Raw genomic sequence first — 27,654 nt, forward strand, 5'->3', positions numbered from 1 at the left:
TGGGCCCGTGAGCCACAACTGCTGAGCCTGCGCGTCTGGAGCCTGTGCCCCGCAACGGGAGAGGCCGCGATAGTGAGAGGCCCGCGCACCGCGATGAAGAGCGGTCCCCGCACCGCGATGAAGAGTGGCCCCCACTTGCCGTAACCAGAGAAAGCCCTCGCACGAACCGAAGACCCAACACAGCCAAAAATAAAAAAAATAAAAAAAAAAAAAAAAAAAAATAAAGTAGGCTTCCAGCCTATCTTTAACATCCTGTTTTAATTTCTTATAGAACTTAGGCCCCCCTGATATTTTCCTCGTTTATCAACTCACCCACTCTAAGAAAAGCTTCCAGTGAGTAGGGACTTTGTCTCTTTTACATCCATACCTCTAATACCTGGAGCACTACGTAGATACCTAATGATGTTGCTTGAATTAATAAATGATTATAACTATTAGAACACATCGATTTTATTTAAATCATTAAACTTTATTTGACAACCATTTATTACCTAATTATTATGAGCCGGGTTATAATCAGAGTCCTTTTCAGAAGGAATTTGTCATCTAGGGGGAGAATGGATGATTAAACTGGACTCACTGAATCAGCATCTTTGAGAGTGAGACCCAAGAATTTTTATTTTAAAAAAAGCTGTTTCTACCTAGAGGGGTGGGATAGGGAGGGAGACACAAGAGGGAGGAGATATGGGGATATATATATATATATATATATAAATATATAAATATAAATATATAAATATATATATACATATATATATGTATAGCTGATTCACTTTGTTATGAAGCAGAAACTAACACACCATTGTAAAGCAATTGTACTCCAATAAAGATGTTAAAAAAAAAAAAAAGCTGTCTAATGACAGATGATCAGTCAGATGTGGGCACCTCTCATGGAAATGTAGGTCTTTGTTCTCCTATGCACTCTTGCTGGCCCTTCATTCATGCTAAATTTGATTTCTATCTCCAGTTGTGCTGTGACTGCTGATTTACAAACTCTCTGGCCCTTTGGGGTTCTATCACCAATTAGGGCTTGGCAGAATGGCTCGGGAACTTCCTTTAAGATATACTTTGGAAAGGAACACGTGAACGTGAGAACAGTGACCCACCCATACAACCCACGACTGACCCATCCTCTTCATTCCAGGGCTCTGTCCACCGTACTGCACTTCATGCACAGGTCTCTGTCGATACCCGTGTCTCTCAGAACCGTGTTGGGCTGTAGGTATCACGGTGGAGGTGCCTGTGAAGCCCGCACCCCCTGTCTCAATGCCCTTGAAAACATTGTTGCTGAAGAATCACTCACCTCCACATCACTCAAGTGCCAAAAGTGCTCAGGCAAAGGGTCAAACTGTGGGGCACGAGGCTAAATTCTTGCCCTCAAGATCTGCTTCTCACCTCACCCTCTAAGCTCTCTGTTCTGGGATAGATGTGTGTGTGATTACAGACTGACAGATTCCCTTAGGTTGGGGTCAGATTTGAAGCTGAGGTCTTTCTCTGATGAATGGTGGTAATAAAAGCAGCCTTCTGCGTTTGCTCAGCATATCCTCCCCTTTGAAATCAGTGCACTGATTGCAAGTATTCAATTATTTAAAAAAAACTTAGTTTTCTGGGTTTCTTTTTTTTTCTTTATTGGGATATAGTTGCTTTACAATGCTGTGTTAGTTTCTGCTGTACAGTGAAGTGAATCAGCTATATGTATACCTATATCCCCTCCCTCTTGGACCCCCCCCCCACCATCCCATCCATATAGGTCACTGTAGAGCACCAAGCTGAGCTCCTTGTGCTATACAGCAAGTTCCCACTAGCTATCTGTTTTACACATGGTAGTGTATATATGTCAGTCCCAATCTCCCAGTTCATCCCACCTTCCCTTCCCCCACTCCCCGAGTCCACACATCTGTTCTCTATGTCTACGTCTCTATTCCTGCCCTGCAAATAGGTTTATCTGTACCATTTTCTAGATTCCACATGTATGCATTAATATACGATATTTGTTTTTCTCTTTCTGACTTCACTCTGTATGACAGACTCCAGGTCCATCCACATCTCTACAAATGACCCAATTTCGTTCCTTTTTATGGCTGAGTAATATTCCATTGTATATATGTATGACATCTTTCTCCATTCATCTGCTGATGGACATTTAGGTTACTTCCATGTCCTGGCTATTTTAAATAGTGCAGCAATGAACATTGGGGTGCATGTATCTTTTTGAATTATGATTTTCTCAGGGTATATGCCCAGTGGTGGGATTGCTGGGTCATATGGTAGTTCTATTTTTAGTTTTTTAAGGTAGAATCTGAATAATTTTTAAGTGAACACGTATTGTAAGAACAATTTTAAAGTTATTGAAAAAGTTTTAACTATTGAATTTGAGGTTTGTGTTACTTTGACAAAAAAAAGAGCTACTAAGGAAGATTAAAAATATAGTAATGTTTATAGGAAAACCGAGTAAATTTGAATAATCAAATTTTCAAACATTATATAAATCCATTCGGTTTTACTGAGTATCTTCATTGTACTAAGTTTTGGGGATGCATTGGGGGGAAAAGCAATGCTTCTGCCCACAGTGACCTAGAATCTACCAGAAATTCTCAACTGGGTATGGAAATGTGGGGAAGAGTTAGGTATTTTTTGTTCTTAAAATGTCAGAGTTTGGGATCAGCATTGGCGTTAATCATGCAAGGCTCAGGCATGTTAAGTCCTGCAAACTCTGGCACAGTCATACACAGTGAAAAACTGTCTTTCCAAAAATGCAATAGCACCTGCAATAAGAAATACTGGATCGACACCATTTTTCATATAAATATGCTAATTCTAAATGAACCTTAATGAGATTATAGGGTTTGTGAAAGAGGTTCTTGGTCTCCCCACTCCCCGCTCTGTCGACCTCATTAATAAGCATTAAAATCAGTTTTAAAGGAAGGAAAAAACTGTCTCCAGAGACACCCCTGTCAAATGGTCCATTTCTAAAGCATCTGAAAGACTTGAGTAGGAATAAGGTGCTAATGGAATTATCTTGGTCAAAATCCATTAACACAAAACTCAAACTCTGGCTGCTGCAGGCAGGAATCCCCTGATGTTTGTTTCACTGTAGCTCCTCAGGATAATGATATTCTTTTGTGTTGGGGCTTGTGTGTATCTTGGCATCTGACTGTTGTCCATAATTACATCTTCGCGTTTATCTTACCTATTTCTCACCTAAAAATAAGCTCATCATGTCACTGTCTAAAAGCTCCCAGAAACAGTTTTTCTGAGTTCAAGCAAACTGTATCAAGGACTCTTAAATCTTCTCTTTCCAATTGTTTCACCAGCCAAATCAAAAGGAGGAGATCTGCACAGACAAAAATGTTGAAAATTGAACTGTATTTACCACTTTCATTGAGAAATGATATTTATTAATCTATTTTCCCTTCAAAATATCGTTTACTTTTGTTCTTTCTTTTCTAATTTACTACATTAGCCCTAAGTCTTGATCTAGACTGTTGCAGCAAACTCCCTCCCAACTATTTGTTTTGAAAAATTCAAACTACAGAAAAATTGAAAGAACAGAACAATGAAACTCCATATTTTCATCAAGATTTAACAGGTGCTAATATTTTGGCATGTTTACTCTCTCTCTCCCCCTCCTTCTCTCTCTCTCCCTCCTTCTCTCTCTCTTTCTCTGCCTACCTGTCTGTCTCTTTCGATTGATATCTGTCTATCTATCTATCTATCTATCTGGCTCAGAAGAAAGAGACACACACATAAACACACACCTTTTTTTCCGAACCATTTGAAACATGTGGCAGACATCAGGTCGCTTCCAACCTAACATACAGCAAAACAACTCCTCAATGTAAAGATATTTGCTATATAACCACATTACCATTGTTACACCTAAGAAAGCTAATGATAATTCTATATGATCCAATATACTGTACCTATTCAAATTTCCTTAACTGTCCTCAAAACGTCTTCTATAGATTTTTTTCTCTTCAATTGAAGATCAAAGCAAGGTTTTCTTCCTTCCTTCCTTCCTTCCTTCCTTCCTTCCTTTTCTTTCTTTCTCTCTCTTTTTCTTCTCTCTCTTTTTCTTTCTCTCTTCTTCCCTCCCTCTCTTTCTTCCTTTTTTCTTCTTTTCTTTCTCCCTTCCTTCCCTTCCTCCCTTCCTCCCTCGCTTCCTTCTTTCCTTCCTTTTCTTTTTTCTTTCTTTTTTTTTGAGTTCAGGCCAGATGCTTATAGACTGTTCCACATTCTAGATTTGTCTAATTGTTTCTTCTTGATCAGAATCAGGTCAAATATTTTGTCACAAAATCTTGTGAGTAATATTGTCTACTTCTCACTGTATCACATTCCAAGGACAAAATGTGAGATTGTCTCACTATTGGTGATACAAAGTTTGGCCCCTTGGTTAAGGACCACCAGATCTCTCCATTCTAAAGGCACCTTTGTAAACACAAATCTGTGGGGTGATTTTTGAAACCATGTGAATATCCTTTTTCCAATAAACTTTCATTCAATTTTTTTTTTTTAGCATCTACTGACTATGCTTGCCTGAAACAATTATTTTATTGAGGGTTGGAAAATGGTAATTTTCTAATTCTCTGTTTTTTCTAGAATCATTAGCTGGTAATCTAATGATTACCTGTAGAAAGATTATCTAAATAAAAAGAAGGAGATAATTCAATTTACTTACTCTTCTTGTGTGTTGTTTTAATTTTCATTGTCCTTTAATGTTTTATTATTATTTTTTAAGGCATAGAAATAACTCAGGCTCATTTCAAATAATTAAAACAATACAGAAGAACAACAAATAAATTAAGTATCTCCTTTCTACTCTAACTTTTAGGTAACCACTGATAATAAATTAAATATATGACTTCTACACATTTTTTTCCACACATATACAAGTAATATCCCCAGCTATATTCCTGATGTCTAGAATAGTACCTGGTACATCCAAATGATGGAATATACTATATTTATTGGAAAAAAAATCTGTGTATAAGTGGACCCGTGTAGTCCAAATCCATGTTGTTCAAGGGTCGACTGTATATAGGTACACAAGCACATATATTTACCTCCAAATATAGTTATTATTTTAAAAAATAAATCAACTGACACTGTATTGTATAATTTGCTTTCTTTTTCCATTTAAATTACCTTTTTATGAATAAATGTCACCAACTAGACTCTAAGCCTCATGAGGGCGGTTCCAGCCATTGTTTTAATCCACATGTATTCCTAGGATGTGGCACAAATTCCCTTCCTCACAAACTATTATGGAGGGTGATTGCAATTACATGTGCCTAATGAATTTCTTCCTTTTCTCTGAAGAGGACTTGAGGGTCCTATTCCTCTAAAAAAAAAAGCATTATTAACCAGCTTACCAAAAAATTGGTGGCCAATTCCAGTGGCTAATAATGAAAAGAAGACAAACTAGAAAAGAAAGTGATGAGATGAGAATGAGTGGAGGAGATATGCAGGACCCTGACAAAGAGGCAATCAGCTTTCCTTGTAGGGTGGGGTTTTCTATTGCTGGAGCTGCCATCTTGAATGTGGCCTCTTTTGGGAAGTGGTAGCTGGACCACACAAAGTATAGCCTTAACTCTGAGTCAGTGATTTTCTTAAAAAGTTTCTTTCTGGTCATTTGGAGAACTGGAAGAAGCAACAGAATCAGTTCAAAACTCTTCTGAAAAGACAAACTGCATAAAATCAAAGGAGTGAGGAAGAACGGCTTCTTCTGGAATTACCTCTCCTTCCTCACTTCCTTTGTTCCTTTAAGCATATATCAGGGCTTCATAAATTAGCCAAGGCTGTGTGCGGTCTTTTTACCATCAATCGCAAGTGAATATTGTAAGCATCAGAAAATTTTCCATTTACACAGTCAGGGAGGTATTTTCAGTCATTTAAATCTTTCCTAATTACTAACCAATTCCCTCCTTCCAGCCCTCCCAATTTAGCACACAGAACCCAGCTCCCTACAGAAAACAACTCCCCAGCAAAGTCTAAGTTTCCATGGTTAGTTGCCAGAGCTCTGGATGTGAACAGAGCCAAAAAGCCACACTCCCATAGTTAGAGAAAAATCATCAAGAAATCAGGTTTCACCGCTATGGTGCAGTTCCTAGCACAGTGTAAATGCTCAGTAAATAATGGGAAGGAGGGAAAAAGAATCAGGAGATGAGACAGAAAAGAGAGAGGGACTAAAGAGGGAAGAAATCCAGTGAAATTGGCTTTCCTTAAACTGTGACCAGAAATTTAAATGTGGAAGGAGCTTACTAATAAAGATAATACTAGTACTGGAATATTGAGCAAGAGGGTACTGGGTACTGTGCTGGGCTTGTTATTGCAAATTCTCCCAAGAACTTTGCTGAGCTTAACTTTTACAGGAGGAAACTGAGGCACAGAGAGGTTAAAAGCTTCCAAGCCAGCAGAGCTGGGATGAGAGCTCCAGTCTGTGATATACTAACTGCCTGCTTTCTCCCCTACACTTCCTATAATACATATTGGCTGCCTCTAGCCTCAGGCTGCAGGCAACTCTCTGTGACAGGCACCGATGCCAGAGTGCTGCTCAGTGGCTGCCTCCCCCCTCCCCGCCATCCCCTACACCACGTACCACAAAAGGATGCCTTCTAACAGCCGCCCCAGCTCCGGCAAGTACCTGTGGGCCACTGTGCCTTTCCATCTCCTTAAACCGCCCCCTCTAGGCATGATGTCACAGGCCTGCTTTCTAGGGGTTGCTCCTTCAGCTCCCATTGGTCAGTGCAGGGGCCAGCCCCCCTTAGCAGCTCCCCCACTTTGGGCATTAAGGAGAGCTCGACTCCTCCCACTGCCACCCGCCCCCAGCATCTCAATCAATGTCAGAGCCTTTTATGTTCCTGTGGCCAAGTTCAGCGCCTCCCCACCCAGTTCACTCCTTGCACTGTACTCTCCATTTGGGCCGGTTCCATGAAAGGCTGGCTGCAGGCTGACCGCTTCAGGCTCAGCCGCATCTTGAGAGAACGACCAGCATTAACTCAGTAAGGGGTGTGGGAGGTGGGAGAAGGAGAAGCAGCCCTGGAGCTGTCTGAAACCCGAACTCCCAAACTCCATCCGCTGCCCTAGGAGTTGCCAGCATCAGAGTAATATATACAAAACTAGCCTTTGCTGTTCTTGGCACTGGTAGTTCCGTAGAACCCAGACATGTAATTCCAGATTCTTTAAAATCTCCTTCCTCTATCTTCTTCCTTCACCATTTAGCATTGCATGCAGTTTTCTATTGCAGTTTTCTCTTTGGCCAAATACCTAGCCACCTGGAAACGTTACCACATCCACCGCCCTGCAGAGGTGGAATCCCTTGATTCTCCGTTTCTCGCTCTCCCGCCTGGTCCTTTTCCTTCCTCCCCCGTCAGGCTCTCACCTCCGTGATCCTCTCCTGATCTCTCTGCAGCTGCATCTGTGACTGCATTCCCTCGGCTTCCCGCTTCCTTACCTTTCCTCAGTGGCTGTCTCTATTCCCGCCTCCTGCTGCTGACCTCTCTCGCCTTTCTCCTACGCCCTCCCTCTGCCTGATCTGCTTTCTTACTACATCCTTTTTTCGCTGCTCTGGTTGATTTCCTCCTGCTCCTTTGGGAGGACAGCCTATGACTTATTGTGTCTACCACCTAATGCAGAGTTTCTGGAATTGGTTGCCCCTTTGAAGTCCAAACTGACTTGCTTCAAGAGCCTATAATTATGCTAATAAAAAAAAATGTTCTCATTCCAACATTAATAAACTGAAACATTGAGTTAGCTGTCAAATGCAGGCGAACCAGAGGAGCTTGCTCTTGGACTGAAATAAAATTCTTTGCTCCCATTTTGAAATGCCATCTCAGGCTGTCTTGTTTATATTTAATGCTCTGTGACTCTAAGTCAAAGACAAGGCTTAAGTCAGGGTTTTTCTACATTGGGCTTCCGGGGAAGCTCCCTAGGATTTATAGGGCCTTGGAGCTGCTGTAAAATATTTTTTTTAAACCCATTTGTTTTTGTCTAATGTAGAGCCCTGCTATATATCAAGGAACTGATTGAATGCTCACACTCCTTCTTAAAATTGTTGTCACACGCTGAATGTTCTAGATTCCAAGTTTGCCTCCTCATTTGCCCCTTGGTCCTTACCTAGTACCAGCCAGTCAACAGCTTAACTTTGACCTTTTGAGCATGTGCATAGCTCAAGGTTTACATCCCCTCCATGGTAACCTTCATTTCTTACCCATCCTTTGTCAACAAGCATGAAAACATCACTGCGTTGATATAATTTTAGTATGAACCTCAGGTACAAAATACAGGGTTGAAAAGCAGTTGGGGAAAAGTCACACTGGAGACGTGAAATGACGGATCGAAAACTATGAATATTAGATTAGATTATGCTTGCACGCCACCCATTTGCAGGGAATGTATCTGTTCTAAATATTGCTTGTCCTCAAAGTAAGGTATAATGAGAAAGTCAGGTAAACTAGGAAAAAGGTGTGGTTTTTTTTTTTTTTTTGATGAATAGGAGACAAAATAAATGTGCATAAAAGCATAAATCACTAAGAAAAAGTATGTGGAATTGTACAATGTGCTTTTCAGGATAATGCATGTAAAAGTATCTGTTGTATGTATGAAAAGTGACCTTTTTGTTTTCTTTTCTGCTGGCTTGTGGGTGTCTGGCCATGTAAACTCCCTTTCTGCAGCACTAATCCACTTTAGGATTAGTAAATGGGTGGGGTTCGCAAAGCAAAAAGCTTGTATTTGGCTTTCTGCCATCTAGAAATTCCTGCCTAATCTTGATTTTTATTAATAGCTGTGTGCAAAAAAACCAAAACACACAAAAACAAACCCAGTTAACTTTCATATTTACTTAAAGTAAATTGTTCTGCAATTATTTATGTGTGTATATGTATATTCACATATATATCCTATGTATCAAAATATAGATAGGTTAGGATAATTCACTATTTCAGATTAGTGCTTTTACGTTCTGATAGGTGGCAAAATCCAGGGATAGTGTATTTTCAAGAATACTCAGTGGATGTGGCTCTAGCTTCTTTACCAGTTAGCTTTGGAATTTTGTGCTTTACTTCATTTATTAAACAAACAAATGAACAAACAAATATTGTTCAAAGGAGTCCATGAAGTCCTACTCAGAGTTATGACTCTGTGACTCAATCATGTGGTTAAAAAATATATATATATATATATAAAATTATAATATATATATTATATATATTAAATATAATTATATTATATATATTAAAGTTAAAGTTTTCATGAAAAGAACTCAACATGTATCTATACTATTAAGTGCTGATAATAATTGGTATTTCATTTGTTTTTAAACCATGAGTGTTTTTCTTAAATTGTCTATCGTTTATTTATTTTATTTTTATTTTTGGCTGCGTTGGGTCTTAGTTGCGGCGCACGGGCTCTTCATTGCGGTGCGCAGGCTTCTCTCTAGTTGTGGCATGTGGGCTCCATGGCCTGTGGGCTCTGTAGTTGTGGCGTGTGGCCTCCAGAGTGTGTGGGCTTTGTAGTTTGCGGCACATGGGCTCTAGCTGAGGTGCGCGAGCTCAGTAGTTGTGGCACGCAGACTTAGTTGCCCCGCGGCAGGCATGTGGGATCTTAGCTCCCTGACCAGGGATCGAACCTGCGTCCCCTGCATTGTAAGGCGATTCTTTACCACTGGACCACCAGGGAAGTCCCGGTATTTCATTTTGAGGAATTGTTTTCCTTTCTCCCCCTCCCTCCCTCCCTCCCTTCCTTCCTTCCTTCCCATATCAATGGGGGCAGTGTAATAGAGGGGAAAGAGTATGGGTTTTGTCCACGCAGATTTAGGTTTGGAATTTTGGCACTGTTCCTTACTACTGTGTCATCCTGGGCAAGTGACCTGCTCGGAGACTCCATTTTCACATCTACAAAGTGATGATAGGAATATCTACTTCAAAAGAGTTGTAGAATCATATTGGTTGAATAAGATGATACATATAAAAACCTACTCAATGGATGGTGCAACTTTTAATATGGAAAGCTGGAAAATATACCTGCTTTGTTTAACATCCTTTTAAAGAATAAACCAACAGAGGTAGCTTTTTTGGTCTGAACCCTCTGAGGACTCTTTACATCATATCATCTATGACTGTAACCTCTACTCAAGAGTTGTAGGACCAAGACATCTGTGAGGATTCTATGGGTACTAGAGAAATATGAATCCACATTAGTCTGAACCATACAAAATTGCCAATATTTGACATGACCTACAAAAATGGCAATTTCGTATGGTTCAACCTAATACCACTACTGATACCATTAAAAGCACATTTCAACTTTGTACTTTTTAATGTGAATGTCATATAAAATTTTTAAATTGGGTTCTTTTGGGTTATTTCCTGGTTAAAAATATTTAATGAGTAAAATTCATGTCATTTGTTTTTTAGATTAAGGAAGAAATGGTAGAATAAGTCTGCTTGGTTCTTTTCTCCAGAGTAGTTTTAGAAGGTTCAGATTTTGAGTTTGTGAAAATTTCAGCCTCAGGCACTGGGAGAAGGGACATTAAAATCCATATGTATTTTTGGATGTTAAGGAAAAGAGCAAATCTTTGACTATTTTAAGAGAACAACATTAAGATTGTCAGCTAATGAGCTGAAACTTGTTCTGACTGTGATACATTACTAAGCAAAGATTAGAGGAAATTATAACAGAGAAAGAGAGACCCTTTTTTTTTTACCCCCTTTTTTTTTTTTTTTTTCCTTTTGCTACATATGTGGGAGAGACGGAGGATTGGGAGTGCGTAGGAGAAGTGTTGAGAGGATATGTGGGAGAAGAATTGTTTAAAATGTTCAAAGGGAACTAAAATGAAGATAGGAGAATGTACACTGGGGTACAGGTTTCCAAAAGCAGCTACTCAGACAAGTGCTTCCAATGCTGTCATCAGCACTAGTAACTTTTGAACTTCCGTCTGTGCTGTCTGCTGGGCTGGGAATACTCTGTCTTCTCGACAGCCACAGGTGATCCTGTCACCCTGGCCTTGGGAAGCCCAATTCAAATACTTCTTCTTCTAAGAAATTCTCCCTAGCAAGTAAAGGGAATTTACATCCTCTGTCATCAAAACTAAGGCAAAGAAAAGTACTTCTGTTTCTTCTAACTCTCTCTTCCCAAGTGTTCTGTAAATGGTTTATGCTTGTGTCTAGTAGCAATGTGGGGGCTAGGAAATATATTTATACATCTGACATGGCCTTAAGACCATCTAGTCTACATTTATTGAATGTCTATAACTTGCCAGGGGCTGTGCCATCTACCGGAATCAATAAAAATAAGATTTGGATCTGCTATCAGAGAGATCACAGCCTTATGCTGTGATCTACACCTTTGAAATGTAAAAATGTACTCGTGCTATGAAGGACCCTACTATGTTTCTGAAATTCTTTCCTCGGGAATATTGGGAATCCTTTAATTCCACCATTTGAGAGTCATTGCTCTAGCTTTAAGCTTGTCATACTATTAAAATCTCAGTATAGTTGCAATAACACTTTGCCGTTTTCCTGACGTTCAACTTCAATGTGAACTGCTGCATCTGATTTCTTTCAAGAAATAGCAGTAGGTTTTCACTGAGGGGGTGACAGGAAGAGCATGAGGACACTAGAATCCTAGGTACACACAGAGTGTGAGGAGGGGAGAGTTCATGGACCAGAAGTGTGGGAAATGGACCAGAGGTTAGCTTTCGCCTGGCCGGAGCGATGTCACTGGGCTGAGATGGGATGATCACCAGGCCAGTGTTCAAGGCTGGCTCACAGAGCTGTGAACACTAGGACTGCTGATGGCACTGTCAAAGAAGGCAGGACCACCTACTACCCCCCTCTGTGTCAGACAGCATGCTGGGTGTTCTATCCCTAGCACAATTTAAGCCCCATAACAATTCTTTGACGTAGGTGTCCGCCCTATTTTGTAGACGAGAAGATTTAGTTCAGGGAGGATAAGTAATTGTCCAAAGGTCTCAGAGCCAGTTAGCAGTAAAGCAGGGTTCAACTATCTCTCTGGTTCCAAAGCCAACATTTTTCCTTCAGTTTGCTCTTTGGGAAATAAAGGAATCTAGTCAACTTTAAAGGCCAAATGCTATTCCAAGGGAAATAGTTTTGAATGAATGGCCACTTGAGGACCAGTTTATGACACACCAGATGAAGACAACTTGAATGTGAGAACCAATTTTATTTCCAACATTTTCAAGAGTAGAAACAAATACTCGCAATCGGATATCCTCTGCAGGGATGCTCTCTCCCAAGCCCTGTGGGTGGTCAGCTGATCTCCTGCTGACTAACTACAGTGGAGTGAAATGACACCCTATCACTCTGCCCACCTACTTAGCACAGTGAAGAGCTGCAGTAAATGTTTCATAACATGAGAAAATGGAGACTCGATGAGACTGAGTGATTTGTTCAAGATTACTTAGGTGTTATGTGCTAGAAACAGGATCTGAAAACAAACCTGTTAGATTCACAAACTCTTGCTTTTAGCTAGTGCCTCTCTGAGTTCTGATACATTTTCTGGGGCAACACAAATAAGTCTGCATTCATTTCTACAGAAAGGCCTTGCAAATGCTTTAACAACATAACAACAAGGAGCCAGCATTTATCAAATCCTTCCATGTGCCAAATGTGACACTAGACATACATGCATTATTTTGATTCTTTTCCCTAACAGCCCTATAAGTAGGCACAGTCATCATTTTGTCGATGAGGAAACAGAAAGAGAAGTAAATTCCCCAAGTTCACAATTATTAAGTCCAGATTCAGAATCCAGATCCACTTTTTTTCCTTTGTGTATATGTCAATACTTTTATTTTTTATCTTGTAGAGGTAGTTATAACTTTTAAAGTAGTATATAAATGAACATAGGTATAAGCCAGCCAGAACAAAATAATTAGTATGTATTTAAAGGAATTAGATTTTTTTCTTTTTTTCCAGCTTAGAATAAGAGTTTCTATAACACAATAATCACCTACATCATAGATTCTTTTGAACCAAATGGCAACTACATATATATATAGAAGACAAGTACTGATGCATTAGAGGTACTGAAAACACCTCCTTTGATGCAATTACTTAGGATTGTAAAAAATAAGTATCATCTGACATCTGGTTGCTAAATAAAAGAGCTGGAGGGCTAAATAAATGGGGGAGTCACTGTACCCACTTTCCTGTTTCCACCTTTTAGGGTTGCAAGTTTATTTGTAGGTTTAACATATACAGTCCCATACCTACTATTTCTTTTTCAATAACTTCTGGATGGTAGCTTTAAAAAAACTTTAAAGCTTGAGCTCCTTCTGAATTTCCCAAGTGTTTCTGCACTTTTTTTTTTCCAAATGGGACTCCTTGTCAGGGTTCAGCTTTACTTTTATAAGTTCTGTAATACATACTATTCTCTCCCATGGTACAAGGAACACTGAGGAATACTTCTTCATTTATTCCATACCACAATTGGTAGAAACTGGATGGGTCTCAAAATACTTTGTGTTAAAATACCTTGTGCTAAATCAGCTACAGATAGGCCAGTGGCCCAAGAAGTAGTTAACCCTTGAACAACATGGGGTGAGGGAGGAGTTAGGGGCCCTAGCACTCTGTGAAGTTTAAAATCCACCTACAACCAACAGTCGGGCCCTCCATGTATGTGGTTCCTCCGCATCCATGGTTTTGTATCCAGGAATTCAACCAATCCTGTGTAGATAATGTAGTACCGTAGTATTTACTGTAGAAAAAAATCCGCATATAAGTAGACTGGCAAAGTTTAAACGTGGGGGCTTCCCTGGTGGCGCAGTGGTTAAGAATCCGCCTGCCAATGCAGGGGACACAGGTTTGAGCCCTGGCCTGGGAAGATCCCACATGCCGTGGAGCAACTAAGCCCATGCGCCACAGCTACTGAGCCTGTGCTCTAGAGCCCGCAAGCTGCAACTACTGAGCCCATGTGCCACAACTACTGAGTCCATGTGCCACAACTACTGAAGCCCACGTGCTTAGAGTCCATGCTTTGCAACAAGAGAAGCCACCACAATGAGAAGCCTGCTCGCCACAACGAAGAGTAGCTCCCGCTCGCCACAACTAGAGAAAGCCCGCGTGCAGCAATGAAGACCCAACGCAGCCAAAAATAAATTAAAAAAAAAAAAAAGAATGTGACTGTTTTAAAGAATGTGACTGTTTTAAAGAGGGTGTAGTCAACAATGTCAGTTACTTCTAAGGGGAGAAGACAAAAAATTGGAAGCTAAAAACATTCATTAGATTTATTCATTAAGAAAGTCACGAATGATCTTAATGAGAACAGTTTAACTGGAGTTGTGAATATAGAAGATGCATTGCAATAGCTTGAGTCAAGAATGGTAGGTGAAGAGAGGACATAGAAAATTAAAAAAAAAAAGTTTAAACCTGTGTTGTTCAAGCGTCACCTGTATTGCCTTTCATTTCAATAGCCTCACAGGCATTAGCTATCACTTCTTTGCGGATATTTTTCCACTGCACGTGATCTTTATCAGTTCCTAAATCTGGGTTCAGATTCTTCAAAGCAATCAGCAGTGTTAACTCCACACAGGAGCACTTGGGTCTCCACGCTCTCCAAGGATCCACCCATGACAACTGTCAGGGTGGATATCAAGCTTCTGCCCATCAAGGAAGGGAAATGGGGAGTGTCCAGATTATAGCCACTTCCAATAACACAGTTTGGGAAATTCATTCAACTTCCAAGCTACATAAGATAGCCAGTGCATTAGAAACAATAATCATTTTGCCACAAGGACTGGATTGGATAATATGGGAAATCATTAAAGATAGTCACATTCCAATGGATTAAATTAAGGTGTATTTCTCCTTTTTCCTGGTGTGCATCTGCTGTGATAATCACTAAATTGGAGATTGCAGTGACAAGATAATCTTTGCTTGAAACAATATTTGGCATTTTCATAAAAGGACTGCCAAGTTCAAGATCTAGTGTCTCACTCTTCAGTTTGCCTGCATCAACATCCACAAAGGCAAGTTCATCATTCAAGCCTTCTAAAAAATGGTGATAGCACGGGCCATGCCAACCGATCCACTTCCTATAATGGAGACCTCATTGTGAAGAATGACCTTCTTGGAGGTGAAATTCATCATAAATTCACGGGCAACAGGGGTGAAGGGCCAGCAGAATGCCTGTCGCCTGCAGGGGACACTAAGCCACCCCCAGGTGAAGAAAAACTCCCTCATTGCCTGCTCTCTGGCTGACCCTTAGGGCTCCCTGGGCCCAGTTCATGTCTGCTCATGCAAGAGGTGGAGGAAGAGATTGGAGGAAGCCTCTGAAGGTTTACCATCCCCCTCATCTTGTTACTGAGCAAGGTCATGCCCACCACTCAGGGGCCTCCAGAAAGGACTTCCCCCATGTGCTCAGACTAAGGCAGTCAAGGAGCTTCTTCTCTAGCATGTGAATCCTGGAGTGACCCTTTTACAAACCCGTGTTGGCTTCCATATTTGACATGCATAATAAACCAACCCAGGTCCCTGGAATTATTTATTTTCTATTTTTTAGTGTGGATACCAAGTCATACCCACACTTGCTGACTGCAGAACCAACAAGCTTAAGCATCACTATAGCTAATCCCATCTCCCTTGATCTCATCCTCTTCAGGACATCCCAATTTCTCTTTCACCCTCTAATATATCTTGTACACTAATCCTAGTCTGTTGCTTCTTGATTCCTTTATAAAAATGCAGCAACTAGAATGGAACATATAACCCTAGGAAGGGTCTAACCAATGTGAAGGCCAGAAGCTTGTCCCCTTTCTAGGCACCAGGACCGTATTTCTGTAAATAGGTTCCAGGTAAATATTTTGACATCATCATCAGATGGCTACCTTGGGGTCACCTAAAACCACAAGATCTTTTGCTAAGGAGATGCTGCCATATGTCTCCATTCTAAATTGGTGCAATTAATTTTGGGAACTGTATTCTCCCAGACTGTCTGCCTTAGTAAGGGATTTTGTATGTGTGGTAAACCTAAGCAGCCAACAGGTATTTATAGGGTTTGTGGCAGTAGTTTGGTTTCTTTGTTTGTTTGTTTGTTTTGTTTTGTTTTTTTGTTTGTTTGTTTTTGTTTGTTTGGTTTCTTATGGCTACTTATTAGATTAATACCTCTTGAACCTCAGTTGTTGTTTTTTTTTCCATTGGAAAATGGGAAAAGAATATATTCCCTGCTAATGTCATGGGAGGTTCAAATGAGATAATGCACAAAATGTAAGGTGATGTTATTATCACAGATAATCTAGGTTTTAATACCACACCAGAAAGGTAATTATAACTGCTAAACCCATAATCACAGAAACTGTAGCCCACAGGTCCTTTAACTATCCCAAACATAAGATCATCTATCCAGATTTTAACAAGGAAAACATTTTTACTATTATTTTTTTCCCCATTTAAAGGTGTTCCAAGTTGGCTTTCATTGCCATCTAGTGGCTGTTATATGGAAGACATAACTCATTTTTACATTTTTATTTTTAAGATGCCAGGCAGTCTTAAAACGTTCTTCAAATACTTTTAGGTTACATACATTCCTGTCAGTAATCCATAAAGAGTCAACCTATAGGGACAGTTTCTAACATCTTGCCCAGCACAATATAGGTATACAATATCATGTATTATTTTACTAGGTCTTCACTCAGAATCTACTGACTTAAAATAATTAACTTTATTTATTCATTCATTAAATATTTGTAGGATATCTATTATGTGTCAGGCAAACAAGACAAACGTTGTCCTGGCTTACAATCTAGTGAGAAAATGGAGTATTAACTATGTCGGTACAAATTAGTGTGGTAAATGTTGTGATAGGGGAAGTACTGGGTATATGAGTCTATTAAGAGGGGTATCTAACCTGGGGGCATCTCTGTGTGTGTTGAGAGGGTGGGGTGGGATTCGTGAAATGGTGTTTAGAGAGTGTAACAAGTGGCCTGAGATCTAAAGGATGAATAGAAGAGACTTATTCAGGAGAAGGGGCTGGGGAGGGGAGAGTGTTTGAAGGATTAAATGTAGGTAGATAATGGGAAGAAGGGAGCTTTAGAGATGAGGCCGGACAAGCTAAAAAAAGCTGTATTGAGGAATTTTAACTTTATTCTGGTGATTAAATTGTAACCAACAGACTGAAAAAGCATGAATGCATGCATTCAATTTCTTTTTTTTTTTAACCTGCTATGTTTTGATTTTTTTTTTGAATTTTTGGATTTTATTTTATTTATTTTTTGTACAGTAGGTTCTTATTAGTTATCTATTTTATACACATCAGTGTATACATGTCAATTCCAATCGCCCAATTCATCACTCCACCACCCTCACCCCCCTGCCGCTTCCCCCCTTGGTGTCCATACGTTTGTTCTCTACATCTGTGTCTCAATTTCTACTCTGCAAACTGGTTCATCTGTACCATTATTCTAGGTTCCACATATATGCATTAATATACGATATTTGTTTTTCTCTTTCTGACTTACTTCACTCTGTATGACAGTCTCTAGATCCATCCATGTCTCTACAAATGACCTAATTTCATTCCTTTTTATGGCTGAGTAATATTCCATTGTATATATGTGCCACATCTTCTTTATCCATTCATCTGTCGATGGGCATTTAGGTTGCTTCCATGACCTGGCTATTGTACATAGTGCTGCAATGAACATTGGGGTGCATGTGTCTTTTTGAATTATGGTTTTCTCTGGGTATATGCTCAGTAGTGGGATTGCTGGATCATATGGTAATTCTATTGTTAGTTTTTTAAGGAACCTCCATACTGTTCTCCATAGTGGCTGTATCAATTTACATTCCCACCAACAGTGCAAGAGGGTTCCCTTTTCTCCACACCCTCTCCAGCATTTGTTGTTTGTAGATTTTCTGATGATGCCCATTCTAACAGGTGTGAGGTGATACCTCACTGTAGTTTTGATTTGCATTTCTCTAATAATTAGTGATGTTGAACAGCTTTTCATGTGCTTCTTGGCCATCTGTATGTCTTCTTTGGAGAAATGTCTATTTAAGTCTTCTGCCCATTTTTGGATTGGGTTGTTTGTTTAATATTGAGCTGCAGGAGCTGTTTATATATTTTGGAGATTAATCCTTTGTCCGTTGATTCATTAGCAAATATTTTCTCCCATTCTGTGGGTTGTCTTTTCGTCTTGTTTATGGTTTCCTTTGCTGTGCAAAAGCTTTGAAGTTTCATTAGGTCCCATTTATTTATTTTTGTTTTTATTTCCATTACTCTAGGATGTGGATCAAAAAAGATCTTGCTGTGATTTATGTCAAAGAGTGTTCTTCCTATGTTTTCCTCTAAGAGTTTTATAGTGTCTGGTCTTACATTTAGGTTTTGAATCCATTTTGAGTTTATTTTTGTGTATGGTGTTAGGGAGTGTTCTAATTTCATTCTTTTACATGTAGCTGTCCAGTTTTCCCAGCACCACTTATTGAAGAGACTGTCTTTTCTCATTGTATATCATTGCCTCCTTTGTCATAGATTAGTTGACCATAGGTGTGTGGGTTTATCTCTGGGCTTTCTACCTTGTTCCATTGATCTATATTTCTGTTTTTGTTCCAGTACCATATTGTCTTGATTACTGTAGCTTTGTAGTATAGTCTGAAGTCAGGGAGTCTGATTCCTCCAGCTCCGTTTTTTTCCCTCAATACTGCTTTGGCTATTCGGGGTCTTTTGTGTCTCCATAAAAATTTTAAGATTTTTTTGTTCTAGTTCTGTAAAAAATGCCATTGGTAATTTGATAGGGATTGCATTGAATCTGTAGATTGCTTTGGGTAGTATAGTCATTTTCACAGTATTGATTCTTCGAATCCAAGAACATGGTATATCTCTCCATCTGTTGGTATCATCTTTAATTTCGTTCATCAGTGTCTTATAGTTTTCTGCATACAGGTCTTTTGTCTCCCTAGGTATTTTTATTCTTTGTGTTGCAGTGGTAAATGAGAGTGTTTCCTTAATTTCTCTTTCAGATTTTTCATCATTAGTGTATAGGAATGCAAGAGATTTCTGTGCATTAATTTTGTATCCTGCAACTTTACCAAATTCATTGATTAGCTCTAGTAGTTTTCTGCTGGCATCTTTAGGATTCTCTATGTATAGTATCATGCCATCTGCAAATAGTGACAATTTTACTTCTTGTTTTCCAATTTGTATTCCTTTTATTTCTTTTTCTTCTCTGATTGCCGTGGCTAGGACTTCCAAAACTATGTTGAATAATAGTGGTGAGAGTGGACATCCTTGTCTTGTTCCTGATCTTAGAGGAAATGCTTTCAGTTTTTCACCATTGAGAATGATGTTTGCTGTGGGTTTGTCATATATGGCCTTTATTATGTGGAGGTAGGTTCCCTCTATGCCCACTTTCTGGAGAGTTTTTTATCATAAATGGGTGTTGAATTTTGTCAGAAGCTTTTTCTGCATCTCTTGAGATGATCGTATGGTTTTTCTTCTTCAATTTGTTAATATGGTGTATCACATTGATTGATTTGTGTATATTGAAGAATCCTTGCATCCCTGGGATAAATCCCACTTGATCATGGTGTATGATCCTTTTAATGTGTTGTTGGATTCTGTTTGCTAGTATTTTGTTGAGGATTTTTGCATCTATATTCATCAGTGATATTGGTCTGTAATTTTCTTTTTTTGTGACCTCTTTGTCTGGGTTTGGTATCAGGGTGATGGTGGCCTCATACAGTGAGTTTGGGAGTGTTCCTTCCTCTGCAATTGTTTGGAAGAGTTTGAGAAGGATGGGTGGTAGCTCTTCTCTAAATGTTTGATAGAATTCACCTGTGAAGCCACCTGGTCCTGGACTTTCGTTTGTTGGAAGACTTTTTTTTTTTTTTTCTTTTTCTTTTTTTGTCTGTTGGAAGACTTTTAATCACAGTTTCAATTTCAGTGCATGTGATTGGTCTGTTCATATATTCTGTTTCTTCCTGGTTCAGTCTTGGAAGGTTATACCTTTGTAAGAATTTGTCCATTTCTTCCAGGTTGTCCATTTTATTGGCATAGAGTTGCTTGTAGTAGTCTCTTAGGATGCTTTGTATTTCTGTGGTGTCCGTTGTAACTTCTCCTTTTTCATTTCTAATTTTGTTGATTTGAGTCCTCTCCCTCTTTTTCTTGATGAGTCTGGCTAATGGTTTATCAATTTTGTTTATCTTCTCAAAGAACCAGTTTTTAGTTTTATTATCTTTGCTATTGTTTTCTGTTTATATTTCATTTATTTCTGCTCTGATCTTTATTATTTCTCTCCTTCTACTAACTGTGGGTTTTGTTTGTTCTTCTTTCTCTAGTTCCTTTAGGTGTAACGTTAGATTTTTTATTTGAGATTTTTCTTGTTTCTTGAGGTAGGCTTGTATAGCTATAAAGTTCCCTCTTAGAACTGCTTTTGCTGCATCCCATAGGTTTTGGATAGCCGTGTTTTCATTGTCATTTGTCTCTAGGTATTTTTTGATTTCCTCTTTGATTTCTTCAGTGGTCTCTTGGTTATTTAGTAGTGTATTGTTTAGCCTCCATGTGTTTGTGTTTTTTACTTGCTTTTTCCTGTAATTCATTTCTAATCTCATAGCATTGTGGTCAGGAAAGATGCTTGATATGATTTCAATTTTCTTAAATTTACTGAGGCTTGATTTGTGGCCCAAGATGTGATCTATCCTGGAGAATGTTCCGTGCACACTTGAGAAGAAAGTGTAATCTGCGTTTTTGGATGGAATATCCTATAAATATCAATTAAATCTATCTGGTCTATTGTGCCATTTATAGCTTGTGTTTCCTTATTAATTTTCTGTTTGGATGATCTGTCCATTGGTGTACGTGAGGTGTTAAAGTCCCCCACTATTATTGTGTTACTGTCGATTTCCTCTTTTATAGCTGTTAGCAGTTGCCTTATGTATTGAGGTGCTCCTGTGTTGGGTGCATATATATTTATAATTGTTATATATTCTTGGATTGATCCCTTGATCATTATGTAGTGTCCTTCCTTCTCTCTTGTAACATTCTTTATTTTAAAGTCTATTTTATCTGATATGAGTATTGCTACTCCAGCTTTCTTTTGATTTCCATTTGCATGGAATATCTTTTTCCATTCCCTCACTTTCAGTCTGTATGTCTCCCTTGGTCTGAAGTGGGTCTCTTGTAGACAGCATATATATGAGTCTTGTATTTTGTATCCATTCAGGAAGCCTGTGTCTTTTGGTTGGAGCATTTAATCCATTCACGTTTAAGGTAATTACTGATATGTATGTTCTTATTATCGTTTTCTTAATCGTTTTGCATTTGTTTTTGTAGGTCCTTTTCTTCTCTTGTGTTTCCCACTTAGAGAAGTTCCTTTAACATTTGTTATAGAGCTGGTTTGCTGGTGCTGAATTCTCTTAGCTTTTGCTTGTCTGTAAAGCTTTTGATTTCTCCATTGAATCTGAATGAGATCCTTGCCCAGTAGGGTAATCTTGGTTGTATGTTCTTCACTTTCATCACTTTAAGTATATCATGCCACTCCCTTCTGGCTTGTAGAGTTTCTGCTGAGAAATCAGCTGTTAACCTTATGGGAGTTCCCTTTTATGTTATTTGTCATTTTTCCCTTGCTGCTTTCAATAATTTTTCTTTGTCTTTAAATTTTGCCAATTTGATTACTGTGTGTCTCAGTGTGTTTCTCCTTGGGTTTATCCTGTATGGGACTCTCTGTGCTTCCTGGTCTTGGGTGGCTATTTCCTTTCCCATGTTAGGGAAGTTTTCGACTATAATCTCTTCAAATATTTTCTCTGGTCCTTTCTCTCTCTCTTCTCCTTCTGGGACCCCTATAATGCGAATGTTGTTGTGTTTAATGTTGTCCCAGAGGTCTCTTAGGCTGTCTTCATTTCTTTTCATTCTTTTTCTTTATTCTGTTCTGCAGCAGTGCATTCCACCATTCTGTCTTCCAGGTCACTTATCCGTTCTTCTGCCTCAGTTATTCTGCTATTGATTCCTTCTAGTGTATTTTTCAATTCAGTTATTGTATTGTTCATCTCTGTTTGTTTGTTCTTTAATTCTTCTAGGTCTTTGTTAAACATTTCTTGCATCTTCTCGATCTTTTCCTCCATTCTTTTTCCGAGGTCCTGGATGAACTTCACTATCATTATTCTGAATTCTTTTTCTGGAAGGTTGCCTATCTCCACTTCATTTAGTTGTTTTTCTGGGGTTTTATCTTGTTCCTTCATCTGGTACATAGCCCTCTGCCTTTTCATCTTGTCTATCTTGCTGTGAATGTGGTTTTTGTTCCACAGGCTTCAGGACTGTAGTTCTTCTTGCTTCTGCTGTCTGCCCTCTGGTGGATGAGGCTATCTAAGAAGCTTGTGCAAGTTTCCTGATCCATGCCTTCAATTTTTATTTTAGTTTTAAAAAACATATATTTTATTATTTAAAGGGAAATCTTTAGTTATTAGTCGTAAATTGTTTGGAACCTTCAGTGCCTCTTTTTATCATCCAAAGTTCTCTCAAACACATATGTTCCTAGAATGTTGGAGCTGGAAGGGACTTCAGACATCATGAATTTCCATCCTTTCACTTCACAGAGCTTTGAGGGAGTGGGTGGTCAGGTCAAGAATTGGTCAGGTTGCATCGTGTGGCTACCCCTGGGAACTGTTTGCTTTTCCCACCATAGTCCAGTGTTCAAATTCTTAGCCCGGGTCAGAGACCTGACGAGTCTCCTATTATCTCCTGTCTTGTTGACTCGGATTGTTCAGAATTCTTGAGCATCCCTAGCTTTTCACTTCTGAATCAGATTTCATGCTCTTCCTTTGTGGCCTAATGAAAAGATGGTTTATCTTTGACTTGTGGGGAGGATCTGGTAGGTCTTCTCGTTTCTGAGGAGAGCATGATTCCTCCCCAGATCGCTGGGTCAGGTTTAGCCTCTTCTCTTGAACTCCATTGTCTCTCTGTACTTTTCTTATGGCATAACTCTGTGTGGACCTACTCACTTCTTCTAGACTACATGCATCTTGAGGACATGACACATGGCTTAGTCATCACTACACCCTGCATAGCAAGGGAATGCAGGCCCTGAAAACCTCTGTCAAGTTTGTTGTAGACAGGGATGGGTAGATAAATGATATCTACCCATAGATAGAGTGATAGAGTGGGATATCCTATTTCCTAACAGAAGATTTAAGTAAATGTTGGTAAGGGAATGAAAAATATATTACCTTAATAGCTTGTTAGCAGATTTTTTTCTCAGGGAAAAAAGTTTAGAAAATACAATGAAGAGCTACCTGAAGTGAAAGGAGAGTCTCTTACAAGCAAGCAAAAATAATAGCTGTATTTTTAATGAGAAATGACCATGAATCAGAAGGTAATAAGAGATAAGAGAAGAGAGGTCAGGAAGGGGGAAAAAGAGAAATCTGGGCAGCATGGAAGAATGCTCAAAGGACTTTAAACCAGAGATATCTGATGCCCGTTTTAAAATGCTTCATGTTTGATGTGAACTCACTGCCATCTTTTTGAACTTAGTGATACTGTCTACTACACAAAGGAGACGCCGTTTATGCTACACCATGCCATTTATGCTTGGTACAGAAAGTGTGCTTTCCTGTGAGGTTTGCAATTCTGGGACAACTACCTCATATCCATATATGCTGAACGTGGAGGCAGATTAAAGAAATGAAAGAAAAATGTAGTTTCCACTCTCCTGAATTCTATCACAAATCTGTGAGTAGAATAATAAAAATACATGGAAAAAAATGGTCATAGTTTAGTGCAGTTTCTGTTGCACACAAAACACAAGAGATATAGGCAATAAATGTTTTTGTAGTTTGGATCACAGCATCATTTTCAGCATGGTCCATCAGGCACTATTCCCTCCAGGGTAGATTTTGAACAGAGAGAAATAACAAGCAATTAAATTATATGGAAGATTAACTATCGGCCCTTCACTGACCCCTCTTTTTCTTTCCTTCAAGCAAGAGAATCATCGATCAGTCTGTGTTCAGGAAGGAGCAACATTTTTCATTTTGAGCTTTTCTCAGGCAGTCTTAGCTCTTAGGGCTCCTGGCTGATTCTTAGCTCTGTTACTTTAAAAAAAAAAATGGGACTCTCATAATATAAAAAAAGAAAAAGCAACGAAGCCAAAAATTTTTCTTTCAGATCTTAATTTACTGTTTATTCTCTGAATTATATTTTAAAAGCCTAGCATTAGGATGACAACGAGCTTTAATCCAAATACAATCAACAGTACGAAAACTCAGCAAACAGGCCAGACGCCACTGTATACAGTTAGTTCTATGCAAAATCTATTACTGCCATCTTGTGGATTCTCAGGGAATAACGCCAGTTGCAATGTTCTGTTTATTCTGTCTTGGAGTACTAAGTTCCTATGGCACAGTATATGAAAATGACTGGGAGAATGTATAAGAAAAGAGCAGCTAAATACCCAATTTTCCATTTAATTTTATCACTTTGAAGGCACTATTTAACTTCTCTGGCTTTCAGAGCGATTTGTCTTGTCTTTTGAGGCTCTCAGGACAAGAGAGTGGATGTTCCCAATGGAAAGAATCCCTGGAGGTCATTTCTCCAGGAGCAGATACTTATGTAAGCCTGGGGACTGAAGAAGGGGGTATTTTCTTTTTTTACTGGTTTGCTGATGTGCAAGTGGGTCCTGACATTCCAAAAGCACAGCAAATATACAGTATAGAAAGAGCTTCTTCCAGGAAAAAAAAAAAAATGCTACTCTTGGGATACCATCCGCCGATCCACACTTCAGTCATTCTCTTGTAAGCTTTGCATCTTGGTTTTCTCGTTCTCAAAAACACTTCAACTGGAAAACTGAGGTAATATGTTGGATCATGGATAGCATAGGCAACTTAAAAAAAATCATCTGAGCATTTCAGGGAGAATTTTGGAATAAACCTTTAAAGGCTTTTCCCTTCCGCTTAGGAAAGACTTCTTCAAGTTCTTTCGTTTGCTAATTTATTCACCACTTACAAAGACCTCTGAGTGCCTAGCACTGGGTTAGGTCCTGGGAGGCAGTTATAATCCAGCCACACCTCTGTCCTCAAGGAACTCACAATCTGTTGGGGAAAATATTCATGAAAACAATCCAAGACCAAAAGGAGAACACAGGATGTCATTGAAGAACTGTGGAGATACAAGGGTTGGGAGGAGGTGGGAGGCCTGCTCTCCCTGTATCTGAGTCCTACCTAAGGGCCTTCATAGGCCCTTTCATTCAGCTTCCTCCGTATTCAATAAATTTCTCCCTCCTCTGAACTCTTGAAGCTCTTAATTGGAATAACTAGTTCACCTGGTGATCATCTCAGGCACCTTGCCCGGTTTTCACCAAACCAGTCTCTATCTCACTTCTCTACTTGCGATTTGATCTTAATAATTAAAATGTCATTTATAAATGATAATCAGGCTATGGCTTCAAATATAATCCTCATTCTTTCCTTTCTGATGTATATATATATCAGAATATATAATATATATAATATATATATAATTAAAAGCATGCTCTAAGCATCTACTATATGTTAGAAATTTTGGTTTTAGCAATTCTCAGCATTCAGTTTTTAGACATCATTTCAGACCATGAATACTCCCCTTCCACCTCCTCCCAAATGGGAATTTTCATGGGGGTAATGTGAGATAGGATTTTCTGCAGGTGAACAGTTTTTATCATGTGGAGCTGTTGTAGCATCTGTCTGGCTTTATTCCTTTCTCCAGCCCAAGAGTCTCTTCATTTCCCCTGTATACTATCCAAGTTCCTTATGCCCCTTAATATGGTCTTATTTAAGGATTTGTCTTCATCTTCCTTGCTCTGACCTCCCTGGAGGGCGAAGATCCTGCTATTTAACTCTTTATTCCTAAAGCTTGGCATGTCATGATCTTTATATGGGTCTCAGAGGGGTCCTATCCCTGTTCTGCATGTGCCTCTCCTTTCCCTTCCAGCACCCTGCATGAGTCAGGTGGGTCCCCTGATCTACACACTAGCTAGGGGGTTAGTGATTTGACCTATGATTTCTTCTGCTTCAAGTAGTGCCGTTCCTCCGAACCTGGGCAGAGGTTAGGAAGAAGAGCAAGGGCCAAAGCCTCCCTTGGGAATTTGGGGTGGTAGAAAGAGAGAAGTAGCTTATACCCGGGCAGAATGCTGCTGATGGGGTGCTCACTGACTCTTTTCATGTGTCAGTCATTGAGGATGGTCATTGTATGTGGTGAAGTGAATTGTGGTGGTCATGGGAGTGGTGCTCATGATGATGGGAAAGAAGACAAGGTGATACTTGATATCAAGGAACTTATTATTATTGATTTAAAATAACAAAATAGCAGGGTGAGAAGACTAAAATAATGTGATTGTTCCTTTTTATCACATTGGTCGTGCATTACAACCATGTTCATGTCCTATTTCTCCACTAGGTTATAACCCCGTGAAGGTGGGATCAATGTCTTATTCGTCTCTCTCTTCCCTACAGCACCTAGCATACTACTTGATAGTCATGCTGTCATTATTGAGCACCTATGAAGTGCCAGGCCCGGTTCATGCTCTGGGAACATAGCAATAAATAAAATGGATCAATAGGAGATATTTAATAAATCAAAGAATTAAAAAAATAAGAATTGCAGTCATGTACATGAAGTATTTTCCACCTCTTCCCCTCCCTCCCTCTTTAAATAAATAAATAAATAAATAAAAATTTATAAGTAAAACACTAGTTTTCCCCCTCTAGTAGATCATTTCCACCAACATATAAACATTGTTATATTGATAAAACCAAACTCTACCCTCTAGTGGCCATCCTGTTTCATTCCCCTTTTTAGCAAAACTCAAAGGAGATATCTGTACTCATTGTCGTTAATTTCTCTCCTTTCATTATTTTAGAAATCCACTTCATACAGATCTCACCCCATTACCCTACAGAAGCTGCTTTTTCATTTGATCAGTAAGTTCCATGTTATTAAATTCAGCAGTTAATTTTCAGTTCCCATCTTACAGGACTTATCAACAGTTAAAGCAGTTGATGCCCCTCTCTGGAAATACTTTCTCTTTTTAGCTCCTGGGGTCCTACTTGGTTTCCTCCTACCTTACTGGTTGCTCCTCTTAGTTCCCTTTGTTGGTTCTTCCTCTTCTCCCTGAGGAGGACCTTGGCACGCTCCAGGGCTCAGTCTGTCTGCCTTTGTTGCCTGCTTCACCTGTAGGTGCATCCCTGTCTCAACTAATGGTGTCTCTGCTTATCTGATTTTCAGGTAGAAAACCTTGGAGTCGTCCTTCACCTCTTCCTTTCTCTTTTACCCCACATCCAGTCTTTTAGGAAATCTGTTAACTGTCCCTTCTAAACATATCCAGAACCATCCCTTGCTCCCTCCATTTCTACCACAGCTGTCCCATCCTTCATATTCTCTAACGCAGATTATCCAGGTGGATTCCTAGCTTGCCTCCTGCTTCCATCTTTGTCCCTTGATAGTCTCTTGTCAACACTGCGGCCAGAGTTGATCCTCTTACAATGTACGTGAAATCATGTCCTGTCACTCTGCTTATAATCTTCCCTTGGCTCTTCCTTCTCTCAGAGGAAAGCAAAGCTCTTGCAGAGGCCTGCGAGGCTGTGCTGCCTGTGACCCACCCATCACTTCTCTGCCCTCACCTCCCACTTCCCTCCTCTCCCTCCAGTCCCACCAGAGCGGCTTCCTCAGATACAC

At 39.4% G+C, this 27,654-nt stretch overlaps 1 protein-coding gene and 1 pseudogene across 10 annotated transcripts in view; both read right to left on the reverse strand.

Annotated features, from left to right (window-relative positions):
- The window catches only part of DLG2 (discs large MAGUK scaffold protein 2), a 1,232,045-nt gene that overhangs the window by 353,080 nt on the left and 851,311 nt on the right, over positions 1-27,654 (reverse strand). The window contains exon 12 of one of the 10 annotated variants that reach the window (XM_057552559.1): positions 3,212-3,334. The exons of the other annotated variants lie outside the window; for them this stretch is intronic. Coding sequence (XP_057408542.1) covers positions 3,320-3,334 — 15 coding nt within the window. The 3' untranslated portion in view covers positions 3,212-3,319. Of the gene's footprint in view, positions 1-3,211; positions 3,335-27,654 lie in introns of those variants that run through there. 10 annotated transcript variants of the gene reach the window in all.
- Positions 13,277-15,104, reverse strand: LOC103012071 (L-lactate dehydrogenase A-like 6B; annotated as a pseudogene).

The sequence above is a fragment of the Balaenoptera acutorostrata genome, chromosome 9, assembly GCF_949987535.1.
Source record: "Balaenoptera acutorostrata chromosome 9, mBalAcu1.1, whole genome shotgun sequence".
Lineage (NCBI taxonomy): Eukaryota > Metazoa > Chordata > Mammalia > Artiodactyla > Balaenopteridae > Balaenoptera > Balaenoptera acutorostrata.